The sequence below is a fragment of the Fringilla coelebs genome (genome assembly GCF_963513975.1).
Source record: "Fringilla coelebs genome assembly, chromosome: 8".
Lineage (NCBI taxonomy): Eukaryota > Metazoa > Chordata > Aves > Passeriformes > Fringillidae > Fringilla > Fringilla coelebs.
The window spans coordinates 5,722,622-5,748,470 of NC_140066.1; the positions used below are offsets into that span (position 1 = coordinate 5,722,622).

Sequence of the window (25,849 nt, forward strand, 5' to 3'; positions counted from 1 at the left end):
CAAGCTGAGTAGATTCTCCCTCTATTCCTTCCAGCACTCTTCCTTCTCCAATTCTTTCCAAGGATGCTGCAGATATTTTTGTGTGGTGCATTCAACAGCTCTAAGGGAGCCATCATCTTCCCATCAGCTCCAAGCTTTCCCCTTCACTGGGAGGTTCCAATCCTGTCCAACCTGACTTTGGATGCTTCCAGGGATCCAGGGGCAGCCACAGCTGCTCTGGGCACCCTGTGCCAGGGCCCCTCCACCCTCACACGGAGGAATTCCTTCCCAAAATATCCCATTCATCCCTGTCCTCTAGCAGTGGGAACCCATTCCCTGTATCCTGGCACTCCAAGCCCTTGGAAAGAGTCCCTCTCCATGTTTCTTGTTGGCTCCTTCAAGTCCTGGATGGCCACAGTTAGGTCACCCTAAAACCCAGAGCTTTTCCTACCACTTATTACCATGCAGACCTCACTGAGTATTTGCTTCTGCAAGGACACCATGAAAGAGTTCAGTAAAATCAGTATTAAAGCGAGGTGTATCAATAATTTCCACCTGAATTGGACACAAGCCTTGGCTGCCCAGCTGGCAGGGAGGGCTCAAATATCCAACTGCTCCCTTTTAGACATGACCCTTCTGCCTAAGGAGATGCCAGAGACCTCACTGTCTCCTTTGCCCCATCCCTGGAAGCGTCCAAGCCCAGGCTGGATAAGGCTTGGAGCAGCCTGGGATAGTGGAAGGTGCCTCTGCCCATGGCAGGGGGTGGAACAAGATGGCTTTTAAGAACCCTTCCAACCCAAACCAGTCTGGGTTTCTGTGATTGTTTTCCTTTTCTAAATCTGTGCTCCCTTTAGGGCTTTAGTGCAAACAACCCTCGTTACTCTCGTTTGCTGCTGCTGTACAGCTCCCACTGGTTCCCTGCCTTCCAGCACATCTGTGATGCATCTGTTCCAACAAGAACTCCAGATGTCCAGAGCACACAGATCTCACCATCTCACCACGCTGCCGTAGTTTTCAAGATTTCAAGCGTTAGTACAAAAATCTGCATATTTGGTCTTGGTCTGGCTGCTTGGCTGGTCTAATTGGAATAAAATCTTACATCCCACAGCACTTCCTCCTTGTTTTCTACCTGAAGTTAATATAATTCTACCCTATCCCTGTGTTTCCTCCACAGAAGATGGATTCTCTCAAATTGCTCATTTGTCGAAACCATTCATTGCTCAGGTTCCCTCCAGACTTCTAACCATAAATGCCATTTTGGCTGAGGTGAAATTCATCTGTAGCAGCAGCTAGTAAAAGGAGACATGAAACTCCATAAAAACCTTGGAGGCACCGCTAAGCAAGTTATTCACCTTCTGCTTCTCACCCTGTTTTATTTGGGAAAACAGACTTCAGTGGGAACATACCACATGTAATCTTTAAGCTACATCAGGCTGGCCAATAATTTGCCTGGCAACTTTACAGAGCTGAAAAAGGAAAAAAAAAAAAAATAGGGTTGGAAAAGACTTTTAATAAACTGAAATCCAACCAACAACCAGCACCACCACTGTCACCACTAGTCAATGTCCACAAGTGCCACATCCACAAGTTTTTTTGAGCACTTCAAGGGAAGGGGACTCCACCACCTCCCTGAACAGCCCATTCCAATGCTTGGCCAGTCTCTCCATGTAGAAATTTTCCTTGATATCCAGTCTGAACCTCCTGTGGCACAAGTTGAGGCCATTTCCTCTAACCCTATCTCCAGTTTCTTAAGGGAAGAGATCGACCCCATGTGGTTCCCCCCCTCCTTTCAGAGAGTTAAAGAGCAACAAGGTGTCTCCTCAGCAGCCTCACTGATTTTGGGAGCTCATTAACAGCAGTTTTGAAGATTCCCACAGGTAACTCTCATTCCAGTGTGCTCCACACTCAACACCTTTCACAATTCACCAGGAGAATATTTCCAACCCAACAAATCTTGGGCTAAACAGCTTCCAAGCAGTACCTCCCAGTTCTCTGCTGGAATAGTGGGTAGGTCAGACAAAGGCAGCATTTTGAGGCTTGAACCCAAGTCCTCTGTGCCAAACCATCCCATTTCTCTAAAAACAGGGCTCTGACAACTGGTACAGGCAGCAGCTCCAAAATTTTTCTTCTCCACCTGAAATTATATTTAAATACTGCCATAGACAACATTTTCCCCCATGCTCTTACCAGGAAGAAACAAAATATTTCATGCTGGATCCAATTACAATGCAATCAATTTTAACTGATTCTGCTCTGAGTAGGCATAAATATTTCTCATAAAGGAAGTTAGGATAATTGATTGATTTAGATTAATAGAGAGAAAGTGAACTGTATTACAAGCAGCTGGGAATTAACTTTGTCCTTGCAAGCATGAAACAACACCAAAGGTCTCTCAGCCTTCAAGTATGTACAAATCAGAAAGGAAGAGGAGTTTTTCCAAGAGGGCAGAAAGACCCACTTAGCACAGCAGGGATTTAAAGGCTGGAACATCACCAACTTCCTGCTGCCATACTAATGGCCTGTCAACTTTGAGTTCCAGGCACAGATGCAAAATGTCCACTTCTGTATTCATGCTCTTGCTTAGAATTCAAAGCCCAACTTCTCTTTTTTGTTTTTTTCCCCCATCGTGATTATTATTTTAACATAAAAAAGTGCCACACCCCTTTTTTTTTTTCCTTTTTCTTCTTTTTTTTTTCTCTGTTGGGTATTCATGTATTAATTGAATGACCACAACTGAGGGCTTGCTCACCAAAACCAGGAGTTTTTCCTTGTCTCCAGCTGGAATTTAACTGCATGAACATGGCTGGAGATGGGACAGTGTTTTGTCAGGAACCAACACACTTGACTACATGGCTGTCCCTTCCCTGATGACTGGGAAAGTCTTCCTTGAGCATTCACAGAATAAGAACCCTCAGACCTCATCTGACCTTCAGCACAGCCTGGATTGCTCCTCAGGGTGAGCAAGAGCATCTCAAAGGAGCCTCTCAAATTGAGGCTTTGAGAACAGCCCAAAGGATGAAGGAATGAAGCAACATCTATACTGCTAATCCTTGGAAAGGAGCAGCACCTCATGCTGCTTCCTGAGCACAACAAGCTCCAGCAATCCTTCACTTTGCTGTTTCCTAAGAGCTGGAAGTCCACCTCTGCTCAAAATAAACTCTGTGGAAGACTCCTAAAAAGGCTGATTAACATGGGGAATCACTAAAACATTAATGCACTAGAAGGTGTTTCAAAGATTCCTCTGTCAGCAAAAGGAAGATCCATCACTGACTTTGGAAGAGCTCCAAATCTGACAGAACCCCAAACCTCTGTCCCTCTGGCTGAAGCAGTGCCAAGGGATGCCACTTCCCAGCTAATAAAAGAAAAGGGAGAAGAATCTTCTGCAGGGTCAGCAATAAACTACAGACAGCTCCTGGGGTGGGCAACTTGACCATCATGGAAATATGCTGGGCTCCAGAAAGACATTCCCACTTGGAAGTGCCATCAGACTCTATGAAAGTATCAGTCCAGCATTTAACATTTTTACAAAAACCCAAAACCAAACCAAACAAGAACCACAATGGAAACCATTAAGAAAAAAACAATCCCACACCTCAAATGTTTTCCCATGATACACATTCTGTGCCACAGTTTGCAGCTCCATCCATCACACCCACTGACTGTCCTGCCTGCTCCCTCTGGATTTTCCCACTCCTGGCCAGGATACCCGGGCACACAGCCCCTGGATCAGACCTTGGGGCTCTTTGGTTCCTCTTTCCTATCAGCTGTAACGCACTGGCTGCAATTAGTGGTTTCTGGGGATCAATGAGATGAAGCAAGGCCTCACCACAGAGGAATGATGACACCTGCTAAGGTTGTCATGATGTTCTTCAGAAAAAAAAAAAGTGTTATGGGGGGTAATTAAGTTTTCCCTCATCAAAGGACTAAGATATATTTTCCATTAATTTTAAGGTTGCATAGGCATGTAACTCTCAAGGAAGATATCAACCAAAAACAAACAAACAAACAAACAAAACAACAACAACAAAAAAACCCAAACCAAAACAATTTGATCAGGCAAAGCAAAGCAAATGTTCCAGAAAGGAGAAGCCATTGAACACTAACAGAGATAGAAATCATGGCTTTTTGTTGGAAAGAAACTTAAAGCCCATCCAGTGCCAATCCCTGCCATGGGCAGGGACACCTTCCACTGTCCCACGCAGCTCCAAGCCCCATCCTGCTCTTGGACACTTCCAGGGATCCAGAGGCAGCCAAAGCTGCTCTGGGAAATCTCTGCCAGTGCTCCACCATCATCATCACAGGGAACAATTCCTTCCCAACATCCCTCCATCCCTGCCCTCTGGCATTGGGAAGCTATTCCCCCTTGTCCTGTCACTCCATCCCTTGTTCAGAGTCTCTCTCCATCTTTCCTGTAGCTCCTTCAGGCCACAATTTGCTCACCCCAAAGCTTCTCCTCTCCAGGTGAACAATCCCAGCTCTCCCAGCAGAGCTGCTCCATCCCTCTGCCCATCCTGGAGCCTCCCCTGGGCTCTCCCCAGCAGCTCCAGGTCCCTCCTGTGCTGGGGCAGCTCTGCACGTGGGGTCTCCCAAATCTGAGACAGAGGGAAAGTTGATAATACCAGAGATACAAAAGACTGAGGAGAAACCTGTGACTGCCCAAGCCAAGTCCCTGGAAGCAGCTCCAAGAGCCTCCATTGCTGTGTTTCATAGACAGCCAAAAATCAGAGCAGGTGTAGCAGAGCATCTCTGTCCAAAGGACAGAAAGGTCAGAAGCTCTGATTATAAAAACATCCATTTTCCAGCAGGAAAAGGTGATTTAAGCCACAAGATGCTGCTGAAACCCTGCTTACTGGCACTGAAACAGAGGACATGCCAAACCAGTGTTGACAGTTCTGTGCCTCTGGTCCCAGCACGTGGATGTCTCCTGGAAGAGCCAAGAGTGCTCAGATCCCTTGGCAACAGTCCTGAAACAGGGAAAGCAAACACTGTGCCATTCTTTAATCCCAGTAAATACACACATCAGCTGGAGGCTGATCCCAGGCACAACAATGCAAACAGACAGAGGAGACCAAATGCAGGCTACAGGAGTATAATACACCTCTTAACACGGGACAATGGGGGGAAAAAGTACATGAAATTGGTTATTTGTAATGAAATTACAAGCCTGGAGAGCAGAGGGAATGCAACTTTCTAAGTTTAAATACCCATGGCCTCGTATCACATAAGCTGATTATGAAACTATGAAAATAAGCTGGATGAACATTAAATGGATTAAGAGCGAGTGAGCTGAGGTCTCAAAATACAACCAGGAAGAAATTCGTGCATCAGCCACGTGTAAACACCCAGACCCAGGCCTGGGAATGGGCTGGAAATGCAGTGTCCTGCCTGGGAAGGGTTGGGACACCACCCAGATGCTGCAGAGCCCCTCTTTTCTTTAGAGATGGAAGGATCTGCAGGGTTTGAGCACACTCAGGGCAAATACAGAGTCTCACGGCAAGCCCAAGTTTCCTCCAGCACCTCCCTGCATCCCTGCTGGAGGTGGGACATTGTCCAGGAGCACTGACACAGGGGGTAGGTGTGTCACCACGGGATAACAAGGGTGTGCCAGGTATTAGCACAGAAATGGGGGGCACTGTGTGGTCCTGTGGGCCAAAACTCAGAAAGTCAAATTAATCCAAATCCTTGCAGAGGAGTTCAACCCAATAACCATAACCTACAACCTTTGATTTCATCAGAAATGCTCTAAAACTCTCTTTTTCTATTTCATCAAGCAGAGGCTGAGGAATGAGATGTCCAGACTTGTGCTGCCTTAAGGTCCCAGGGCAAAATCTGTTTTCACTGCAGAGAACAGCAGCCCAGCAAGCCTGGATTCCCACCACAGGGAGATGGAAGGCGAGTTTTCCTTCAGAAGGGGAATATTTTCCCTTAAAAGTGGCATACTTCCTTTACAAGTCAAATATTGTTGGAATCCAAACTGTAGGGAACTCTCAACTTTGGGCCAGTAAGCCAAAGCTTAGAATGAAACAGGATTTGATCTGAGACCTTGGAAAAGGCTCCCAAACTTAGGTGCTGGAAGTGAGAATGTGGATTTAGAGTTTAAAGCAGAGACACATTAAATAAAGGAGAGTTTAGAGTTTTAGAGTTTAAGATATAGAAAAAAAATTAGTTTCAGAGGTAAAGCAGGAGTTTAGAATGCATTACTGTAGGTCTGTGTGTCATAACATGATTGGCTAAGAAAGCTTACACTGTAGCACGGGTCCACAAAATGAAATATTTAAGGACTGGGTCAAAAACGTAAATATTCTTGTTGGCAGTGTTTTATTGCTCAATAAATCCTTAAAAGGTCTTGTAACTGGGAGTCCTGTGACCTTCTGAACCATGGGGTGAAAATGTGAGCTGAACTCATCCTTCCTGCTTATGGAAAAGATAAGAAAAATAAACTGCATCATCTAAAACCACTCAGAGGTCCCTCCTCGAATTCCTTCAAAAATCTCCATAAAATATATTATTTTAGAAGTGGGATATTTAACTTTTCAAGTGCTGTATCAACAATGGGATGGGACTGTATTAATAATGATGGTGATGACTGGAAAAATGAACACTGTGAGGTTTCAGCAACTTGATTATTTATTCAGCACTTGTCAGGCTCATCCCTGCACCCCCCTAACAGCAAGGTTTGTATTTTGGCTGGAGCTGGAATCGTGTTCTGCTTCCCTGAGTCCCTGATGGCTTTGATGGGATGAGGCAGGGAAGGGTGAGAGGCTTAGCTCGACTCACAGCTTTTTCCTTCTGCTCCATTTCTGGGTTTAACCTCACAGACAGCACTCACAACCCAAAATTAGCCCAACATCTAAAACTCAGAATACACAGAGATACTCCATGGATGCTCGTTATGCTTAAAGGCTAATTAGAGCTAATAAAAATAATATCAAAATGTTCAGGGCTCTGCCTGGCTGCTGAATGAGAAGGATGGTGCAAATCAGTACTGAAGGGAGAGCAAATGTGTGGTTTTAATGTATTTTAATGTTTACTAACCCAGCAGAGACATCTGACACCCACCAGGCATGTTTTCAGATAGCTGAAAATTAACAGATATCATGGCACTAATTATAAAAACAATTAAACAAAACCGAGGCAGCACATTTTAATTAAAGAATCTTCCCTTTTGTTGTTTTTTTTTTTAATCTATGCCATGTCATATTTCAACAGTAAAAAAAATCCCAACCCAAAGCTCCAATGTGCTGTCAGTTGGGTGAAATTGCCCTTGAAAAAAAGCAGCCACCGTTTCCCATCTGTCTGCAGAATAAAGAATTAATGAAAGGAAACCCTTAGTCAATTTAAAAATAATGAGCCATCAATATGGAGCTGCTTCAGCTCTATCAAACTGAATTAACAACTCATGGTTTATTTTTTTTTTCTTGCCACTGTCTCCTCTCTCTTTTTTTTTTTTAACCCAGTTGATACTAAAAGGCAAAAATCCTAAATTTCACACTTCCCAACCACCCAATTCCTCGTCTAGTTATAACAGGCAAAATTTACTAAGTTAAGTGTGGTTTAACCTTACTAAACCAGAAGTAGAACTTTCCAGCACCTTTTTTTGACACCTGAACTCCAAGCAGGCATCAACCATGCCAAGGACTTGGGCAAAACCTGGCACAAGCAAAGGAAATGCCCAGAGCAGCTGGCTTATTACAATTAATTCTAATTATAGGGATAATTCTACTTGTACCCCAAGTTAAAACAACCCAAACCCCCCAGGTGATGGAGGGAGCAGTTCCCTGAGGATCCTGGGCTCCAGGGAAGCACAACAATCATGCAGAACAGGCTGTGAGCCCACAGGAGCTGTCTTTAATCCCGTGTCCCCACACTGAAGCTTGCATGAGCACTGCACAACCCAAGCAGGCAGAACCCCACACAAAGCTATTTATATCCAATTTTATCACCTGCTTCTCCTCTCCCCCCTCCACACTGACCCAGTGAGGCCCCCCAAAGTTCATATATTTTGAATTAACAATGAAAAACACGTCCTGCCAATCCACCTGCCGCGCTGGCATTTACTGGTGCTCAGGAGCTGTTTGTAATCTTGTATTCTAACCACTATCAATTATCATAAAAAGGTTGAAGTCTTCACCTGCTGTTTGATAAATAATGCATGAGAGAGCTTAACAACAGGCAAGAAATAGCACTGCCAGATCTTTAACACTTAATATCCAACCAGCCCTGGTCCCCAGGGACCTGAACAAAAAGCCAGGGCTCCACGGGCAGAGCCTGGGCAAAGAAAGGTGCTCTGCAAGTGCCTTTTACAGAGTTCCACAGATCAAAACCTGTGCATTGCCCGAGATGTTGTTAATAAAATGAATGGAATAGCAGGAAGCTGTTTGAACTGGTATCATATGACATTCCAAGGGGGAAAAATAACATCTCAATAACCTGAGAGCTCAGTGAGAGCGCTGATTAAACAAGGAGGTATTCCCCCTTTTTAATGATTTTAGTAATTCTCCTTATGGAAATACATTCTCATTCCACTGTTACCAAGCTTTTTAATTTTTTTTTGTCTTAGTTATTTCCTCTTTTATTTATTTTTTTTAATAGACAGCATCATCCTTCAGGCCCCCCCCTCAAGCTATACTACCAAAGAAAAGCAGCATATCCTTCCCTTGCAGTTCCTCTCAGCCAGAGATCCTTAAAAATCCAGAGCCCCCAGTGGAAAAGGTGGGAGGAATGAACACCCATGGTGACAACTCACCTTCAGGAGAAATGGCTTCTCACTGCTGAGATTAATTAAAATGCCTGGAGGGGCTTCAGCAGGAGCATTAATGCTGAACAAAAGCATGAAACAAACCCCACATGGTCACTTGACAAATTTAACACATTAAAACGTTATGAGTTGATAGGGATGGGGTTCTAATAACCCAGGGCAGCCCCTCAGCATCTCATGGCAGGTGGAGGTGAAGCAGGAAATCCCTCCCAAAAGCCTGGAGGGATGAGCCCAGCCTGTGGATCCCCAGCAAAGAGCTCCCCTGTCCTGCTGCAGGCACAGCTGAGAGGGAAATGCACATCCTGGTATGCCCAGGCTGGAAAAATCCAGTGGAACACAGCTGAAACCACAAGATTTTTTTGACCAGAGCTTTGCTTTTACAAGAGGAGTGGGAGAAAGGAACTGCAATCCTTCATGGCCAAGGGAAGGAATGGTTCCAAGGACATTCCCCTTGGAGAGATGGATGCTGACAGCCCTTTGGGGGCGTGGGGTCCCACAGAGAAACAGGCTGAATGTATGTTCTGATATATATATAGAACAGGCTGAATGTATATTCTAAAAATGTCAAGGGTAAAAAATAAACACCAGAAAACTCCTTTAGTAAATAAGTAACAACAAATGGGCTTTCACTTACCCCATTTAGAAAGCCAAACAAAAAACCCAAACCTTTTCTTTCCCACAGAAAGCCAAGGGGGAGAATATGAGTGTGTAGAAAATTACACCATAAACATCAACCATTTGGTGACCCTCTTTCCTTCCTTCACTGGAAACTTCTTACTATCTGATGAGATAGAGTTTACCAAAAAATCTAATCCTAAAAGACAGACAATTCAAATTTTGCCTCAAATTAGCTCCTAAAGGATCTGGAAGAAGGGATATGCCTCTTGTTCAGATCCAACAAGCACACCATGGAGTGGTTTGGGTTGGAAAGGATCCCCCTCTTGTTCCACCCCCTTCCATGGACACCTTGCACTATCCCAGGTTGCTCCAAGCCCCATCCAACCTGGCCTTGGACACTGCCAAGGCTGGGGATCCTCCAGGAGGCCCAGACAAAGCCAGAAAGGAATTCCCTGGGGATCTCTGATCTGTGGGGCAAGCAGAGCTAATTCTGGAAAGGGAAATAGATAAAAAGTGACCTTTGAAGGATAGGAAGAGAAACTCACAGGCCACAAAACTTGGAAAGAAATGAGGATATTCAATAGTTAACTGCAGTAAGGGACCATCATTCATTCCCAAAAGAGTCCACAAAGAAACTCAGTGAGATTTTTGTTTGTAGAAGGAATGAGACAAAGTGGTTAACAGAGGGAGCAACAACAAATCACAGCTCATTAATGCTGGAGGAGACCTCTGGGAGCTTTGAGTTCAACTGTTAACCCAGCACTGCCAAGGCCACCACTGGGCCATGTCCCCAAGTGTCACATCCACCTGGCTGTGACATTACCCCAGGGATGGGTGGATTTGCCACCACCCTGGGCAGCTGTGCCAGGGCTGAACAACCCTTTCAGGGAGGAATTTTCCCAATATCCAACCTCAACACTGGCACAGCATGAGGCTGTTTCCCCTTGCCCTGACCCCCTCAGCTGCCTCCTCGTGTCAGGGAGTTGAGGAGAGCCAGAAGAGCCCCCTGAGTTTTCTTCTCCTCATCAGACTTGAGGATTATCCACCAAAAACCACAGACAGGGGAAGAATCAGCCCATGGGCAACATCTCAGGCCAGCACTGCATCCTCTCTGCCAGCCCTTTGTAAAAGAAAAGGAAAAGAAACAAAAACTCTCAAAACACACAGACACACTTGAAAAGTGAGTTGGTTCTCCCTGCTGCTGCTTTCCTCTGGGATGGCCTTTCTAAAAACTATTAATTCCTTGCATGGAAGATAATTTGTCACAGAACTGCTCTTTTAAACTTCACCCTGTTGTGAAAGTGACAAAATAATAGGCCCAACACGAATGCTCAGCAGTGCATTGCAGAAGCAACATGTGCCAGGCTTTTCATTGGGTTCATAAACCATCCTGAGAAATAAAATTTTATGCCTGGTAGCAGCAAGGTATAATTATTCTTCTGAACAGAACTGATAGATATTTGAGCAAAAACTTACTATTCACAGATCATGGAAGGGTTTGGATTGGAAAGGAACTCAAAGATTATGTACTTCCATCCCCATGCCATGGGCAGGGACATCTTCCACTGTCCCAGGCTGCTCCAAGCCCCAAAGTCCAGCCTGGCCTTGGGCACTGCCAGGGATCCAGGGGCAGCCCCAGCTGTGCCAGGGCCTGCCCACCCTGCCAGGGAACAATTCCTCATTCCCAATATCCCACCCATCCCTGCCCTGTGGCACTGGGAACCCATTCCCTGTGTCCTGTCCCTCCATGCCTTGATCCCTAGGATTGGGGCAATGGTGTAACTTAGAGACAGCCAGAAGGTCCAGACTTAATGATTTATTTTAATCAGGCTCTATGTTCCTAAACAATTGTGTCAATAGGATAAAAGTGTGGAATAGCAGAGTAATGATGAAAAATGATGCTTGGATAAAGGAGGAAAAATCTCTCAGAGCCATGGAGCAGAACATTTGGCTTGATTAGCATGACTTTGAAAATCTGAAAGGATACAAGGAGATTTCACATGAGACTGTGTAACAAAATAAACCAACAAATGAAATTTATGTTTGAGCCAAGCAGGGCTTTGGAATCTATCATTTATTGAATCATTTGGTGTTCCAAGCACTCTGCTGTTCAAAACAAGCAATAACTTAAGTGTGATCCTTATTAGTGATTCAAAGTCAGAATTAAGAGAAAAAATCTGATGTTTTGGAGCAATCTGCTTAAAAGCACAGGGGATTTGAGGGAGAAACATATGATCCATGAATTACTAAGCAGTTATCCACCATTTTAATATCAAAATAAAATTCGTGCAATGAAAGGAAGCTGGGACATGACCATTATAAAGACATTTTCCCCCTGTGTTTTCTGCTTCCCCTCCCCCTTTTTGGGGGGAAAGGGTTTGAAAGGTTATGAAAACATTGAAAACAGCTCATTACTCACCAGATCCATACTCCCAGTGCCACATCCAGACACACCTTGAAGAATGGGAAATGCAAAGCCATACCTGCTCAGCCAGGTGTGAAAAGGGACTGGGGTTATATCATCACTTTAAATGGAAATTTAGGTGAGGTTTCCTTGGAAGGAAGTAATTTTTCAAAAGCATGCCTGGCTTACAGAAAGCATCTCAGAAAAGTAATGGGAATTCTGTCCTGGGGGACAGACTTCCCAAGGTTCTCAGGTGCCTCCTGACAAGACACACAATTCCAGGATGGGTCAAAGCTGAGAAGAGCTCAGTGGGTACTCCCTGCTCCAGCAGGGCCATCCCAGAGCACAGGGCACACAGCATTGTGCTCAGATGGGTCAGGAAAATGCCCATGGAGGAGACCCCACAGCCTCTCTGGGCATGGACCAGGCTCTGCTCTGCCCAGCAATGGCACCGGAGGAACAGGCAGGAAATGATGCCCTGGAAGTTCCACCTGGACATTGTTTTTTCCCCAACTGGCAATATGCTTTGCTTTAGTCCCATTTAAACAGAAAAAGCTACCTTCAAGCAGAATCAAAATCAGGGAGACACAAGGCAGACCAGGCTGGGAAGTCAGAGAGAAAAAAAGTGTTGGAGTCATGGCTCTAAGCAGAGGGAGATGTTTTTTGCTGTGCATTTAAATCTAAGCAAATTAGCAAATCAGGCAAAACCTAGGGAAGATGCTTTCCCAATGAGGATTTATTAGTGGTTTTCATTGATTATGGATATGTAATTGGACAGCAGCAGCACACGAAGGAAACAACAACAGGATTTGAGATTCCAACTGTCCCACTCCAGATTTGCTCCCCTGATTTGGATGAGCTCTCAGGACTGGGACAGCTCCATGGGACTCATTGTCATGGGACAACAGAGCCAGGCTAACCTTCCCTGGGAGCTGGTTGGAGCAGCTTCCCCCAAATTTACCATGATTTTAACTGGATTTACCCTGCTTTGGGTTCTGTTTCACACTCCAAAATTAAAGAGACACCAAAACACTTGGAAAGCACATTGCAGTTCTGGACACCAAACCCAACCATCAACTCCCACTCTCTGAAACAAAAATGATTTTAAAAAGCTTTAAAATGTATCAAATCTTGCACTGCTTTACTGGGCCTGTGGCAATCAATCAGGAGAAGACAATCAAAGAATATTGCTACTGAAACATTTGCTGTTGCAAACCTACATGGAAGACACAATTAGGGGAAATATGCAGTTCTTCATTGGCAAAGGTAAATGGACACCCCAGGAATATGAATGGATCACATATCATAACTTGAATAATTTATTCTGACTACTCAAACCGTCCCAGATGAGCTGTTCAGAAAAATTCCAGTCACTCTGAGGAGAATTTCCAGTAAAAAAGAAAATCCCAAACACATCTTGAAAAGGCCCCGGCATTACAGAGCAGAGTTGTGATCCACAACAATTACCCCTACCTCAAAATGGAGTTAAATTCCTATTTTTTGCCATTGAAACATCACTTCTCTCTTATCCCTGAAGGCAATTCCAAGACCTCTGTTCCACCTCTACCAAGAGCACCAATACCACTTTAGGATATTTGTCCAGACAGCTGACAGCACGAAAATAAATAAATATTTCCAACTCTATCCCCGTTTTCAACCCTTAAGAATTAATCACTTTCTTAAAGGAAAACTTTTTTCTGTTACTTTCACCCTAAATTATCTCCTGCTTTTTTGAATATAATTTTTTTTTTAAATACATAATTTAAAAAATAAATAACTGAAATAGGAGAATTGCAGAGATCTTTAACAACAGCTCTGCCTAAGTCCCAACCACTGCTGATGTGCTGATAAATGCAAGTAGAATAATAAACTGATCCATTTTACAGCTTCCTCAGTCTTTACACATTTGTCCTACATGAAAAACACGAGGATTTAAATCCATGGCATAAAACCAGCATTAGACACCAAATTGATTCATTACTTCCCAATGAAATCCTTAATACCCAAATCTGGAGAACACATCATTTCGGAACAGAAATGAACAAACAGGATGGAATGAAACAAAAAATAATTTCCATAAATTTCATCCTCTTTTCCCATCTCATGAATTTATAAACTAAATCAAATTGTCAGGAAAGAAGTGATATTTCCTGGTGAACATTTTGATTGAAGCAACATGCAGGCAGAGTTGAGAAGCAACACCTATGAGCCAACTGCTGACATGAAAAATGGGGAAAAAACATAAATAGAAGCTGTAAAAAAATATTCCATATTTCATCTCACTGAAGCAGTTTATTAGCTGAGTAAATTATGGAGGAAACTGTGGCCAGTTCTTGGACCAGAGCATTTAGAAAAATAAACCAAGTCAGACACCAGTTGGGTGTCCCTTGATTCCCCAGCCCTGTCACAGCCTTCCCACCCCCAGCCAGGGAGGCAGCAGCAGAAGTCCTGTTGCAGAAGTTTTCCTGGAATGTTCATTGCTGCCAGGGGATTTCTATGGCCCAATTTAACCCCTAAGTCTAATTAGCACACTCCTAAACAGCCCAGGAATGCTTTGAACAACCCAGAACTAGAGCCAGTACTCCTCACAGCTGCACAGTCTGGGTTGGAAGGCACTGGGAAGCTGACTCAGTGCCACCCCTGCCATGGCAGGGACACCTCCCACCATCCCAGGCTGCTCCAATCTGGCCTTGGGCACTGCCAGGGATCCAGGGGCAGCCACAGCTGCTCTGGGCACCCTGTGCCAGGGCCTGCACACCCTGCCAGGGAACAATTCCTCATTCCCAATATCCCATCCAGCCCTGCCCTCTGGCACTGGGAAGCCATTCCCCCTTGTCCAAAATCTCTCTCCATGTTTGACCAATTTGTTCACCCCAAAGCTTCTCCTCTCCAGGTGAACAATCCCAGCTCTCCCAGCCTTTCCTCCCAGCAGAGCTGCTCCATCCCTCTGCCCATCCTGGTGCCTCCCCTGGGCTCTCCCCAGCAGCTCCAGGTCCCTCCTGTGCTGGGGCAGCTCTGCAGGTGGGGTCTCACCTGAGCACAGGGGCAGAATCCCCCCCTCCCCTGCTGCCCTGGCTGGGCTCAGCCCAGGGCACGGGGGGTTCTGGGTGCCAGCTCTCAGCCCCAGCACCCCCAGAGCAGCATCCATCCCTTTGGAGCAGCATCCACAGGAAACCTCCAGGCTCCAAATGAGCTCCAGATGCAGCAGAGCTGCTCAGCCCAGTCAGTGTTCAGCCACGTGGGGCACACGAATCAATACAAATCCACTCCTCCTGTTAGAATTTGTCCAGAACATTCCACAAGGGTAACAACTTCTGACAGGAGTTCCTCAATCTGGCAGCTATTGGATCTAATGGATCACCTCTCTTCCCATATAAAAACACAAAGCTGGAATAAACTCCATTTGAGCAGATGTTATTATGGGCCTGGGTCTGATCCAGCTCAGATTTGTACTGCTGGCTAGTCTAATGTCTTAGACCTGGGATTAATGACCACCAGAACAGCATCAGCACCCAGACATTCAGCAAAGCACTGCTGAGACTCATCACCAAAATCTCATTATCCACCTCGACTGCACCCTGAGCTGGAACGGCCAGACTGGGCCTAGACACAGCCTAAAAATGGCCAGATTTAATTCCAAGGTTTATTTATTGGCTGCAATACTTTTACTTAGATCTGCCCACCACATCTCCACTGCCAGACAAAGCAGATTCCAGGTTGGTGAAGGTAATTTTGAAAAGGATGGTCAAAATCTGGTCAAAAACATTCATAAACACATTAAGGATCTAGAAGATTGTCTAAAGATGTGGGAAAAATCTATGTGTGAGCAGGGAGACATAAAGACAATGGCATGAGCTAGATTAAAAATTAACTGAAGCACTTTCTCCCTGGAAACATTTCACAGGAATGATAACAACATGTAAACGAATAACTTGAATTTTTTCCATTATAGAAACACTACAAAAATATAGTGCACCAAGTAAAAGCAAAATGCAAAGAGTCCTCAAAGTGCCTTTATGGGAAAAATAAGAAAAATCAAGATAAAAATCACAGTTTGGTGTCTTTCCACACCTACATGTACACTGCAAACTTGGGAAATGCTGTTCTCAGAATCCCTTGAAATGATAAAAACTAAAATGACTTTCCTTCATAAAGCTGATTTTTGAATGATAGGATGCAATAGACAAAAGTATTTTTGTTTAAAATTAAAGAGTGAGATGCCCATGAAGGCAGTACAAGAATATAATGGAATCATTTAGGCTGGAAAAGCCCTCCAAGGCTGAAGCACCTTTAAGTCATTAATTCATCCTTCTTTCTGAAACAGGAGGGAAAAGTAGGAAATGAACATCCAGCACAGCTCTTAAGGAATGCATTTCTTGATAGACCTGTGCTCAGCCACAGCAACCTTCTCAATTGATTTTACTAAATAACTTTTCCCCTTAACCAAAATGCCTGGGACAGCAGGACTCTTCCTTCTTTAGGGCTAATTAGCTCCATTCCAGTCCTGGTGGTCGCTGAACATTTAATTGAGTAATGAATATTCAGAGGCACCACTCCCAGTCCTCATCAGCACACCTAAACCCATCTCTGGAAGGGGGCTACAGATTTTGTGCCTCTGGGGACATTTTCTTCAATCCCTGTGGATTGTCCCTGAAAACCAAATTAAACCAGTTTGGACCAGCATGGAAAAAATCAATTTAATCACATCCATTCCTCCAGCATTGGAATATAACAAAACTGAAAATAAATTGGTGCAAGAGAATTAAGGGGAAGAAACCCCACAGCTTTGTTTCCTACATTTTTGTGCCCTATTTCCCATGAGTGCCTCCTCACAAGGGGCTGTAGAAGGGGATTTGTAGCAGGATCACACATCCTCTGCCTCCCCAGGAAGTCAGGCTGAAGAAAGGTCGCTGCTGAAAGAGCAGGAAGATGAAAAGGTGGAAAAATAACACCTGACCCACCTAGAGCCATGAAAGCTGCACCTCCTTGTGTCAGACACCCCCAAGGAACATGGAAGAGAGCAGAAGGTTTTGGGGTTTGCTCCTGTTATTCATTAGAGCACTCACACCACCATAAGGGAAGCAAGGAGAAAAAAACCCACCAAAATAAAACCAAACCACACCAACACTGACTGATTTTTCTAGGATGGGAAAGAGCACAAAGCATTCCTAACTGTGGAATTTTTTTGTTCTGGATGGAGCACCAAGATGCCAGTTCCTATTTGTCCTCACATTAGGGGAGTTCACTTTGGTCTGCTTGTTTCCTCTACCCCAACTTCTGCTTTCTCTTCCAAATTCTAATTTAGTTTCTAAATCTTTAAATCTTGCCTTGTAGAAGTCCTTTCCCAAGACTATACTTTCCATCAAAAACCCTGCCCAAAGATTCAAAGCCCTTGAGAATTTCAGGCTGCTCATATGAAGGGAAAAAGCATGGATGGCTCCACATAGATGGCTCCAAAAACTTGGAGTACACTGGCAAGGAGAAAGTCTGACCTAGGAATAAGGCTCATTCAGACTTTAAAAAAAGCTAAAACCAAGTCTCAAATCCAGTAATTAAATAAAAAGAAATCCGTGGGCGAAAATAACTCTCTGCCTATAAAAATCATCCAGAAAAATGCAGTTTTGCTGTTAATATGATCTGAAATACTATCACCCAATTCAGTTCAACACAGGGAAAATCATAAAATAATTCATTTATTCCTTAAGAAAGGTCAAGTTCACTCCTTCCAGGATTGCTTGCATGAGCACAATCATAATGTAATTTACTATTGTACCTAAATTACTTGATATAAAGAGATATCCATCCCATGTTGAGAAACTGTCAAATCTTAACTCTCTGCTGATTTCAAGAGCATCTTTAAAGGTCAGGCACAGTACCTGTGTGCTTGACTATGAAAACAAGCAAGAGCAATTTGGGAAAATGTTTCTATTCTGAGAGTTTTGCTGGTCTCTGACTTCCTGTGAATTAGGAATGATTGAGCTCAATGTGCCACGGCACAATGGAACTAAATATCTATTTCTGAAGAGCAGGGTTTTCTGTTTATTGCCAGAACACAGTGACCACATGCATAAAATGTCTCAGCCATTGTTTTGAGATCTCCATCCTTAGAGAAGCCATTCCAACCTCAACAACAGACCCTTGGAACCAACAGTGCCATGGAAAAACTAAAATAAGGATGAGATTTCACACTTTAAGTGAGCTAGAGACTTGTTTGTATAGACAAGAACAAAATTAGGTGGATTTTTATTCCTGCACCTCTTGGAAATCCCAATATAAAGTTTGGTCACTGGAAATGTAGAACACCACGCATTCCTTGTTAGGTTTTGTATCTCAGACTGAGTTGGGTTAGAAGATGCCTCAAAGCTCATCTCATTCCACCTCCCTTGCTGTGGGCAGGGACACCTCCCACTAGACCAGGTGGCTCCAAGCCCTGCCAAGCCTGGCCTTGGACACTTGCAGGGATGGGGAGTCCACAACTTCACAACCTCTCTTTCTAAAGGTTTTCACAAAATTTTCACAAAGTTTTTATTGATGGCAAAGTTGGTTTGGATTTATTTACAACTCCTTGCTGTCAGCACAGATTTATTTCTAATGAGTAGGGAGGGTGAAAGGCTACGAGAGATGAGCTGTGGCAGCCAAACCATTTCAGCTGAGGGGGTCATTCCACCAAAACTGAGCAGGCCACAACTGGAACACATCAGGATTCAACAGCAGTTTGCCAAGAACCAACACATCTGATTCAAAGAGCACATCCATCTTCAGAGCCCTTCTTTGGACTCTTCTGACTGCAGGGAAAACCACCCCAGGAGGAGGGAAAAGAGCCTGGCTTTAACAGCCACCCCAATACCAGAGCTTTATCAGCACACAGGTGTACTAAAAATTGGTTTATTGAGGAGTTTTGCCCATAAGTTCATTTATCCATCTGACTTTGAGCAATTCCAACAAGGAATTCCTCCCAGAATAACAGCAGAGAGGTTCCACCAGCATCACCTGGCTTTATTCACCATCTCAAGCACCCATATCTGACAAACCACAGCCCCATACAGCACTAAGACAGACCCAGCTTGCTAGGTTAAAAAAAACCCACCCCAAACACACAGAATAAAAAGCAGGAAAGAGTAGTAACTTGCTCTCAGGAGTAACAGCTGATTGTAACAGGGTAAAGCACTTCACCCCATCAAAGTGCACTGCATAAATGCAATGCTCAGACCACAGATTAACAATCTGAGAAACTCTCTGATCTGTCAGGAAAATGAAAATACTGAAAAAAGGGACATTCATTTTCTTTTGAAATTTCCATGACTACAACCGAGTTCTTCCCTTTCAGAGGTGTCCATCAGCTCGTGTTCCTAAACTTAGAGGGAACCAACAAGCAACTTTCCAAAAGCCATGTGGGAAACCCAGAAGACCTTTCATACTGCAGAGTAAAATTTCAGTTTTACCCAAACAAAACCAAATACTGACCAGAACTTTGTCCTCTGGTACCATCCCACTGACTTGAGAAAAATTAAGGTCTGTTTGTCACAAGGGCCTTAAAGAGTGGTTATAAATAATCTGTGTTATAAATAACTGTGGGGCACTCACCGTTGCGACTCTCCTCGTCAATGGGAACTATTGTGGCTGGAGGACCTGTTCTGGCCAACTTGCAATCTATAAAGATGAAAAAAAGAGTTATTTCTCATTCCAAAAGTAGGATCTCTGGGGTTTTGTTGTTGGATTTTTTTTTAAAGTCAGCATATCTGGCATGCTGAAGGCAAGTATTCCCTTAAATGTGATGCAGGTATGAGCTACAGCTGATAGTAAAGTTACACTCACAAAGGTTCAAAATGGAGCTGTTTGCTTATCCCTTGCTCAGAGAAACTTTGCAAAGCAAGGGAGGATGTGATGACAAAAGATCTCAGGTATGATCCATATTTAAAACACCTGAACTGCAAAAACGTTATATGGTTTTTCCTCTTCCTTTGCATGTTATGAACAACACCTCTCAAATCACAGAATCATGGAATGGTTTGGGTTGAAAGGGCCCCAAAACTCATCCAGTGCCACCCCTGCCATGGGCAGGGACACCTTCCACTGTCCCAGGATCCTTGCAGGGATCCAGGGCCTGCCCACCCTGCCAGGGAAGGACTGTTGTCGCATTCCACCATGATCCAGTTGGATGGCCACACTAATGAATCTGTTTGTGTTTTGCTCTAGAGATCCCATCAGGAATCTCCATGTGTGTCAGGACACAGGGAATAGGATGGAAATTTAACCCAAAGAAACAACAAAGGAATGATTAAAAGGTATAAATCATAATTAAAGCTTCACAGCAGAAACAAACATAATTTGTATTTAATGGCAACAAAAAGGATCTACTTAGTGAATGGAATTTTAATAACTCTAAGGAGAACACAAATGAAAAGCAGACGAGCAATGTTCAGGAAGTCATATTTTGCCATCTTACCCTCATATTGCCAGTCTGGAGTCAAAAGTTTAGAGTCATCAATGGAAGCAGAGCAGAATAACGAAAGAAAATAAGTAAGAATTTGTTGGTTTACTCAAAAGAGAGGTTCAAAGATATTAAGCAGTACATGCAGAGCTAGCAAACATAAGTGTAGCCTTAAAATACATAAAAGCATGATTACCACATGTGATGACTGTTTTAGGACCAATCAGGTTTTCTACATTAAACAGCAGAAAACCACTATCCCCTTTAAAGCACATGGAAATAAAAGTTCATTAGGAGGAGCTTTTCATTTTCCAAGAGCATCATTGACTTGGTGAGAAAAGAGACAACCATTCTCCTTCCCAATTCACCACTCAGGACTATGTGAGATTGCCCAGGATTTTATACACTTAGAGGCTCCTCTGATGCACAGCTAACCCAATCTATATTTGGGTGAAATTATACCTTGTAATCAAGCTCTGGGCTCAAAACAGGACAGAAATACTCAGGTATTACTGGTTTGTTTTGGTTTTTTGGGGTGTATTTTTTACACAAAAATCCCAACAGAAAATCACCTGTAAATTAAACAGAAGAACGAGCTGAAGTAAATTCTTTTTCTCATCTTATGGTAAAAATTACACATTTGTGGCCATCAAAGGACCCAAACTACAGCTTGTTACAGCCTCAAATTACCCCAGCACAGACAAGACCTACAAAGGGAGGTGAGAACAGTGAAGCATCAGAGATCCACCAGCACATTGGGTTTGTTGTGATAGAACACTTCAGGTTAGAAAAGACTTCCAAGACCAACCTGTGACCAAATACCTCTGTGCCCACTTCACCATTTCAAAGTGCCTTAGGCAGTCTAAATGAAATTATTAATGCATGAACTCTCCCTCCCTATTCCTTTCATTCTTATATGGTCTACTTTGATACATAACAATTGAAAATTTTCAGTTTGTTTGGGCTTTAAGAATTAAATTAACTATTATTTTAAAGCTTTTTTGTTTTGCAGGATTTAACAGAGCAAATAAATCACCTGGAAAACCACATCTTTCATACCACTGTAGTTTCCTACAAGCACACTGTGTGGGCAGATAAGAAATGTTTGCATTATCTATATGAAATATGGCATTTTATTTTTTCTTTCCCCCTGCTCTCATTTTTTTCATTGGAGACAATAAACCTTCCAGGGCCATAATAAAACCAACTCTAACTTTTTTCTAGAGATGTATGTTATCATTTTCTAGAGGCTCAGGATTTGGGGAACTGAAGGACTTTCAACAAACTCTTAATTAGGGCAAAGAAGCTCAACAATAAAAACTTTTACTGCAACTTTGTTTTCAGGAATAGCCCCTACAACAGTGACTAGAAAAATTAAAGTAAAAACTAAACTAAATATCCAAATAAAAATCCAAAGCAGGGACAATTTTTAAGTCTAAAAATTGCATATATCTCACTAAAAGAATAATCATATTTTAAAAAAATTCCATGAGCTTTCCCCCCATCTTCTCTCTTTCCATGGTATTTTTTCCCTGCTGAGTGTACAAGTGAAAGTTTCAGCCAAATCAGGCCAACTTCCAGTTTATATTCAATTAAAAAAAAAAAAAAATCTAAATTCCGAGCCAAATCACATGTTCACATTAACTTTTCCCAAAGCTGGTTTTCCATCAAAGACACCTGCATTTCCAGAATGATTAACCAAACATTGTGCAGTGCATTTAAAAGGAATGTCCACCATTCCAATGTGGATTTGGGAGTCTCACAGAAAAGGCAGGGCTGGCCACAGAAATACAGCAATTTGCAGAGGGTTTATTGCAAGTGTGAGCAGGTGAAGCAAGAAAATTTATCATGAGATAAATTTTAGTGAAAAGAAGAGATTAAAGGAAGAGCCAGAACTATGAGAGGGGAAAAAACCCAAACAAGCAGGATGGGAGAAGGAAATTCTGGATTACCCCATGGCACCAATAAGTGATTTGTGAAGAAAACAAGTTTTATTGCATAGATAAAAATTTACAAATTATTCCACATCGTTTCACCATGCCAGCACTACCCAAACCTCCTTTTCCAGTTGCTGCCACCTCACCCTTCCCTCCTGCAGGAACAAACCTAACAAAGCCACAGACTCAGTTCCACATCCATCACCACGCCCTGACCAGATAAATCTAAAACTGCAGTGTGACACAAGTTTCCAATTCAGAGACAATAATTTTAATTAAAAACCTTCAAGACAAGTAGTATGTTGTAAATATACAGGGGTCCCTTTTTTTCCCCCCTCACAAAATATAATCAATAAGCAGCAATATGGGTGCAAAAAACCCTAAGCTCAAGCACTGTGCTGTACAAGCAGGCACCAGCCAGAGATGGTGGGAATTCCTGGGGACATTAAAAAACATCTTTGGACTGTTTCAGGTGCAGAGAAAGGTTACTGCCATCATCAGGAGGATGAAGAGACTGTCTTATAAAGATGACAGAAGTTGGAATTTATTGAATCAAGGAAAATGGAAGCTCTCTGGAAATACACTTGGGTAAATGAGCAAGCAGGAAAAAATAAGCTCCTTAAGCTAAAGAGCAACACCAATGAGTGGTGTCCCTTAAGAAATTGTCCTCAGTGCTGTTACTTGAAAGAGGCTCTGTTTTTAGAAGAATCCCAGAATGTTTGGGCTGGAATGGATCTTAAACCCCATCCAGTGCCACCCCTGCCATGGCAGGGACACCTTCCACTGTCCCAGGCTGCTCCAAGCCCCAAAGTCCAGCCTGGCCTTGGGCACTGCCAGGGATCCAGGGGCAGCCACAGCTGCTCTGGGCACCCTGTGCCAGGGAACAATTCCTGCCCAATGCCCCACCCAAATCTCCCTTTTCCCAGTGGGAAGCCATTCCCTGTGTCCTGTCCCTCCATCCCTTGTCCCCAGTCCCTCTCCTGGAGCCCCTTTAGGCCCTGGCAGGGACTCTGAGCTCTCCCTGGAGCCTTCTCCTCTCCAGGTGAGCACCCCCAGCTCTCCCAGACCTCAGAGCATCCCCATGGCCCCCTCAGGACTCACTCCACTTGTCTCAAATTATTTCTCCAGTATTTTGTTTAAATGATCCTTTACAGAAATTATTTCAGCACTAAGACTGCTTTATTCAACCCAAAAAAAGCACAGCTTAGCTGCAGCCCCAAAGGTGACTTAGGAAGGAAATATTTCCACAGGACTTTACTCCCAAAGAGCAGAAAGGTGCCCTGTGTCAGTGTATGGGCCTTGGTAGAAATCTTTTAGCCATTATTTTACCTCTTCCAATTTTACACTGCAGTTTATTACCAGAATGTATTACCAGAACATGCCTCTGTTCCAATTTTCTCAAAAAAAAAAAAAAACAAAAACAAGTTGTCCTTGAAATTCCTGGGCATAATGGAGTAGTTTTTGAAGTCAAATCATGATAAATCAAACACACTTTAAAAAGGAAAGGCATTCCATAAATGAGCTTCCCTCCCTACAGTTTTCACAATGCATTTTATGTTTAGGCAGCAATGCTGGTAAATGGGATCCTGAGGCAGCAGTGCCCCTGCCCCAAACTCCTTACAGGAAAGGCAAATAGAACTTACTAAATAAAACAACAAGCTCTGAAGGCTTTCCTAAGACCCTGCAGCAAATCATTTCTGTTCTTGTTGTGAACTTCACTGTTTTTCCTAACAGTGCTTCTGCTTTACCCTTCTTTAATCAAGAGAAGGGGATAAACCAAGGGCCTCTCTCCTTGGGAGCAAAGTGAGAACCTCTTTAGCAAACTCTCCATGTAACAGTGTCAAGGCTCAGCTCTATTTGGTTTCTGCTGGCTAATTTTCATTATTTTAATTTCTAATTATTTTTAATGAGATGGCTCAGAGGAAACCCTCAATCACTGTCCTAGGTGAGACACGAACCAAGGTCAAACAGCCTGAGCACAGACAAACACAACAACTTGAATAATCAGGTATTTTCCCAGCAGACACCTCCTGGATCATCTTCCTTTCACCTCTGAAACCCCTTCAAATCCCCTTCCCATCAAGCATTTCTAATCCCTGGAGGATGTCTCTCTGTTTTACAGCTAAAAACACAGGAAATCATCTATTAAAATTACAACAATGGTTAATGAACCAGCTAATAATAAACTCCAGGTGTGGGGAGCCAACAGGCAGCACCCAGAGCTCTCCAAAGACAGAAGGAATTTCATCTTGACACAAAAAATAAGTGAGGGGCTCTTCAGGGAGAGCAGCACAATCATCTGGAAAACACACAGCCAGCCTGAACCTTCCTGGGATACAATTCTGGGAAGTAACTGCAACCTCCTCCTGAGCACTCCTGAAATAAAACTGGGAAAAAAAATCCACTTCCATATGCTAATCACCAACTCTTCTTCCAGCTGCTGCAGAAACACTCAATCATTACTCTGAGTTATTTCATTACTTGTCTTATATTCAAAGTTTGCTTTTATTTAGTCAGATAAATTGTTCCATTTGTTTTTATTTAAACAGTCACAGGGAGTGCAGTGGGCAATTTCAAAGCCCTGACTCAGTTCCTAACAGATACTCAGCCCAATTGAAAAGATTTTCCATTTAGTAAAGTTCTACCCACTAACTGTCGAAGGAAATTATTTTATTTGTTGGCAGAAAAAAAGTTCCTTTTTTATTTTTAACTGAAATGAGGATCAGACTCTAAACCCTGTCAGTAATTGTGGAAGGCTCCTCAGCACCAATCCCTCACTTCCTAGGGCTGCCCCCCAAGGCAGGAGAGAACAAAGTATTAACTCTAAAATTTGTCTTTCTGCTAATATTCCCAAATTCTTCCTGAATCCATGGAAATGTGCAGCATCCAGAACACGTTGGAGCAAGATTAATTTGAGCAATGGCTTGGTTCACATCACAGTGCAGGGAAAAGCAGCATCCAACCATTCTCTCCCGACCTTCTATTCCCTCCATGGCTCCAATAAACCACTTTATCATCCCCAAACACTGCAGCAAACAAGAATTTATGGTGACTTCAGGGCTCTGATCTGCTTCAGTGACTGTGTGCTGTCAATAAGACAAATGGCAAAAATGGAAAACTCTTCAAGGAGCCACTAAAGCCACTTTGTTTGATATGCATGTGAAAGAAAACACCTTGGATAGCACAACATCCAATACAGAGAAAACCTCTGTGGGAAGGAGGCAATGACAACTTTGATACTACAAAAAGCCTGACCCGGCAAGCAAGTCCAAATTATATCCCACAGAGGAGAAGCAGAGTTCAAAAAAAGCAGAGGGGACTTTTCTAGGACCTAGAGGGGAGCAAAAAGTCTGGATTTGTGATGTTGTTTCCTTCCCTCTGTGTTTTATAAGCATTTAGCTGCAGAGAATTAAGCAAAGCTAACTCTCAACATTTACCAGTTTTAATTTTGTGGATATGAAATTAAAACTCTTTTCCTCAACCATGACTCCATTGTGGAGAGGGGAAGAATAAAGCTTGTGAAACAGAGTTTGGAGAGCCAGAGATGAAGAAAGGCTGAGAAAACTGGGGCTGTTCAGCCTGGAGAAGAGAAGGTTGTGTGGAGTCCTCACAGCTCCTTTCAGGACCTGAAGGGATGCAGGGAAGCTGGAGAGGAGCCCTGCATTGGGAACTGGAGTGACAGGACCAGGGGGATGGGTTCAGACTGACACAAGGGAAATTTG

The 25,849-nt window shown here is 43.3% G+C and overlaps 1 protein-coding gene across 4 annotated transcripts in view; it reads right to left on the minus strand.

The window, feature by feature from the left end:
* Nucleotides 1–25,849, minus strand: part of PCDH15 (protocadherin related 15) — a gene marked incomplete at both ends in the record, with an annotated part of 244,341 nt that overhangs the window by 201,498 nt on the left and 16,994 nt on the right. For 2 of the 4 annotated variants that reach the window (XM_084210352.1, XM_084210350.1), the window contains 2 exons: nucleotides 19,344–19,409; nucleotides 20,206–20,220. In XM_084210352.1, coding sequence (XP_084066478.1) covers nucleotides 19,344–19,409; nucleotides 20,206–20,220 — 81 coding nt within the window. The remainder of the gene's footprint in view (nucleotides 1–19,343; nucleotides 19,410–20,205; nucleotides 20,221–25,849) is intronic. The other 2 variants (XM_084210351.1, XM_084210349.1) reach the window with 1 other exon arrangement.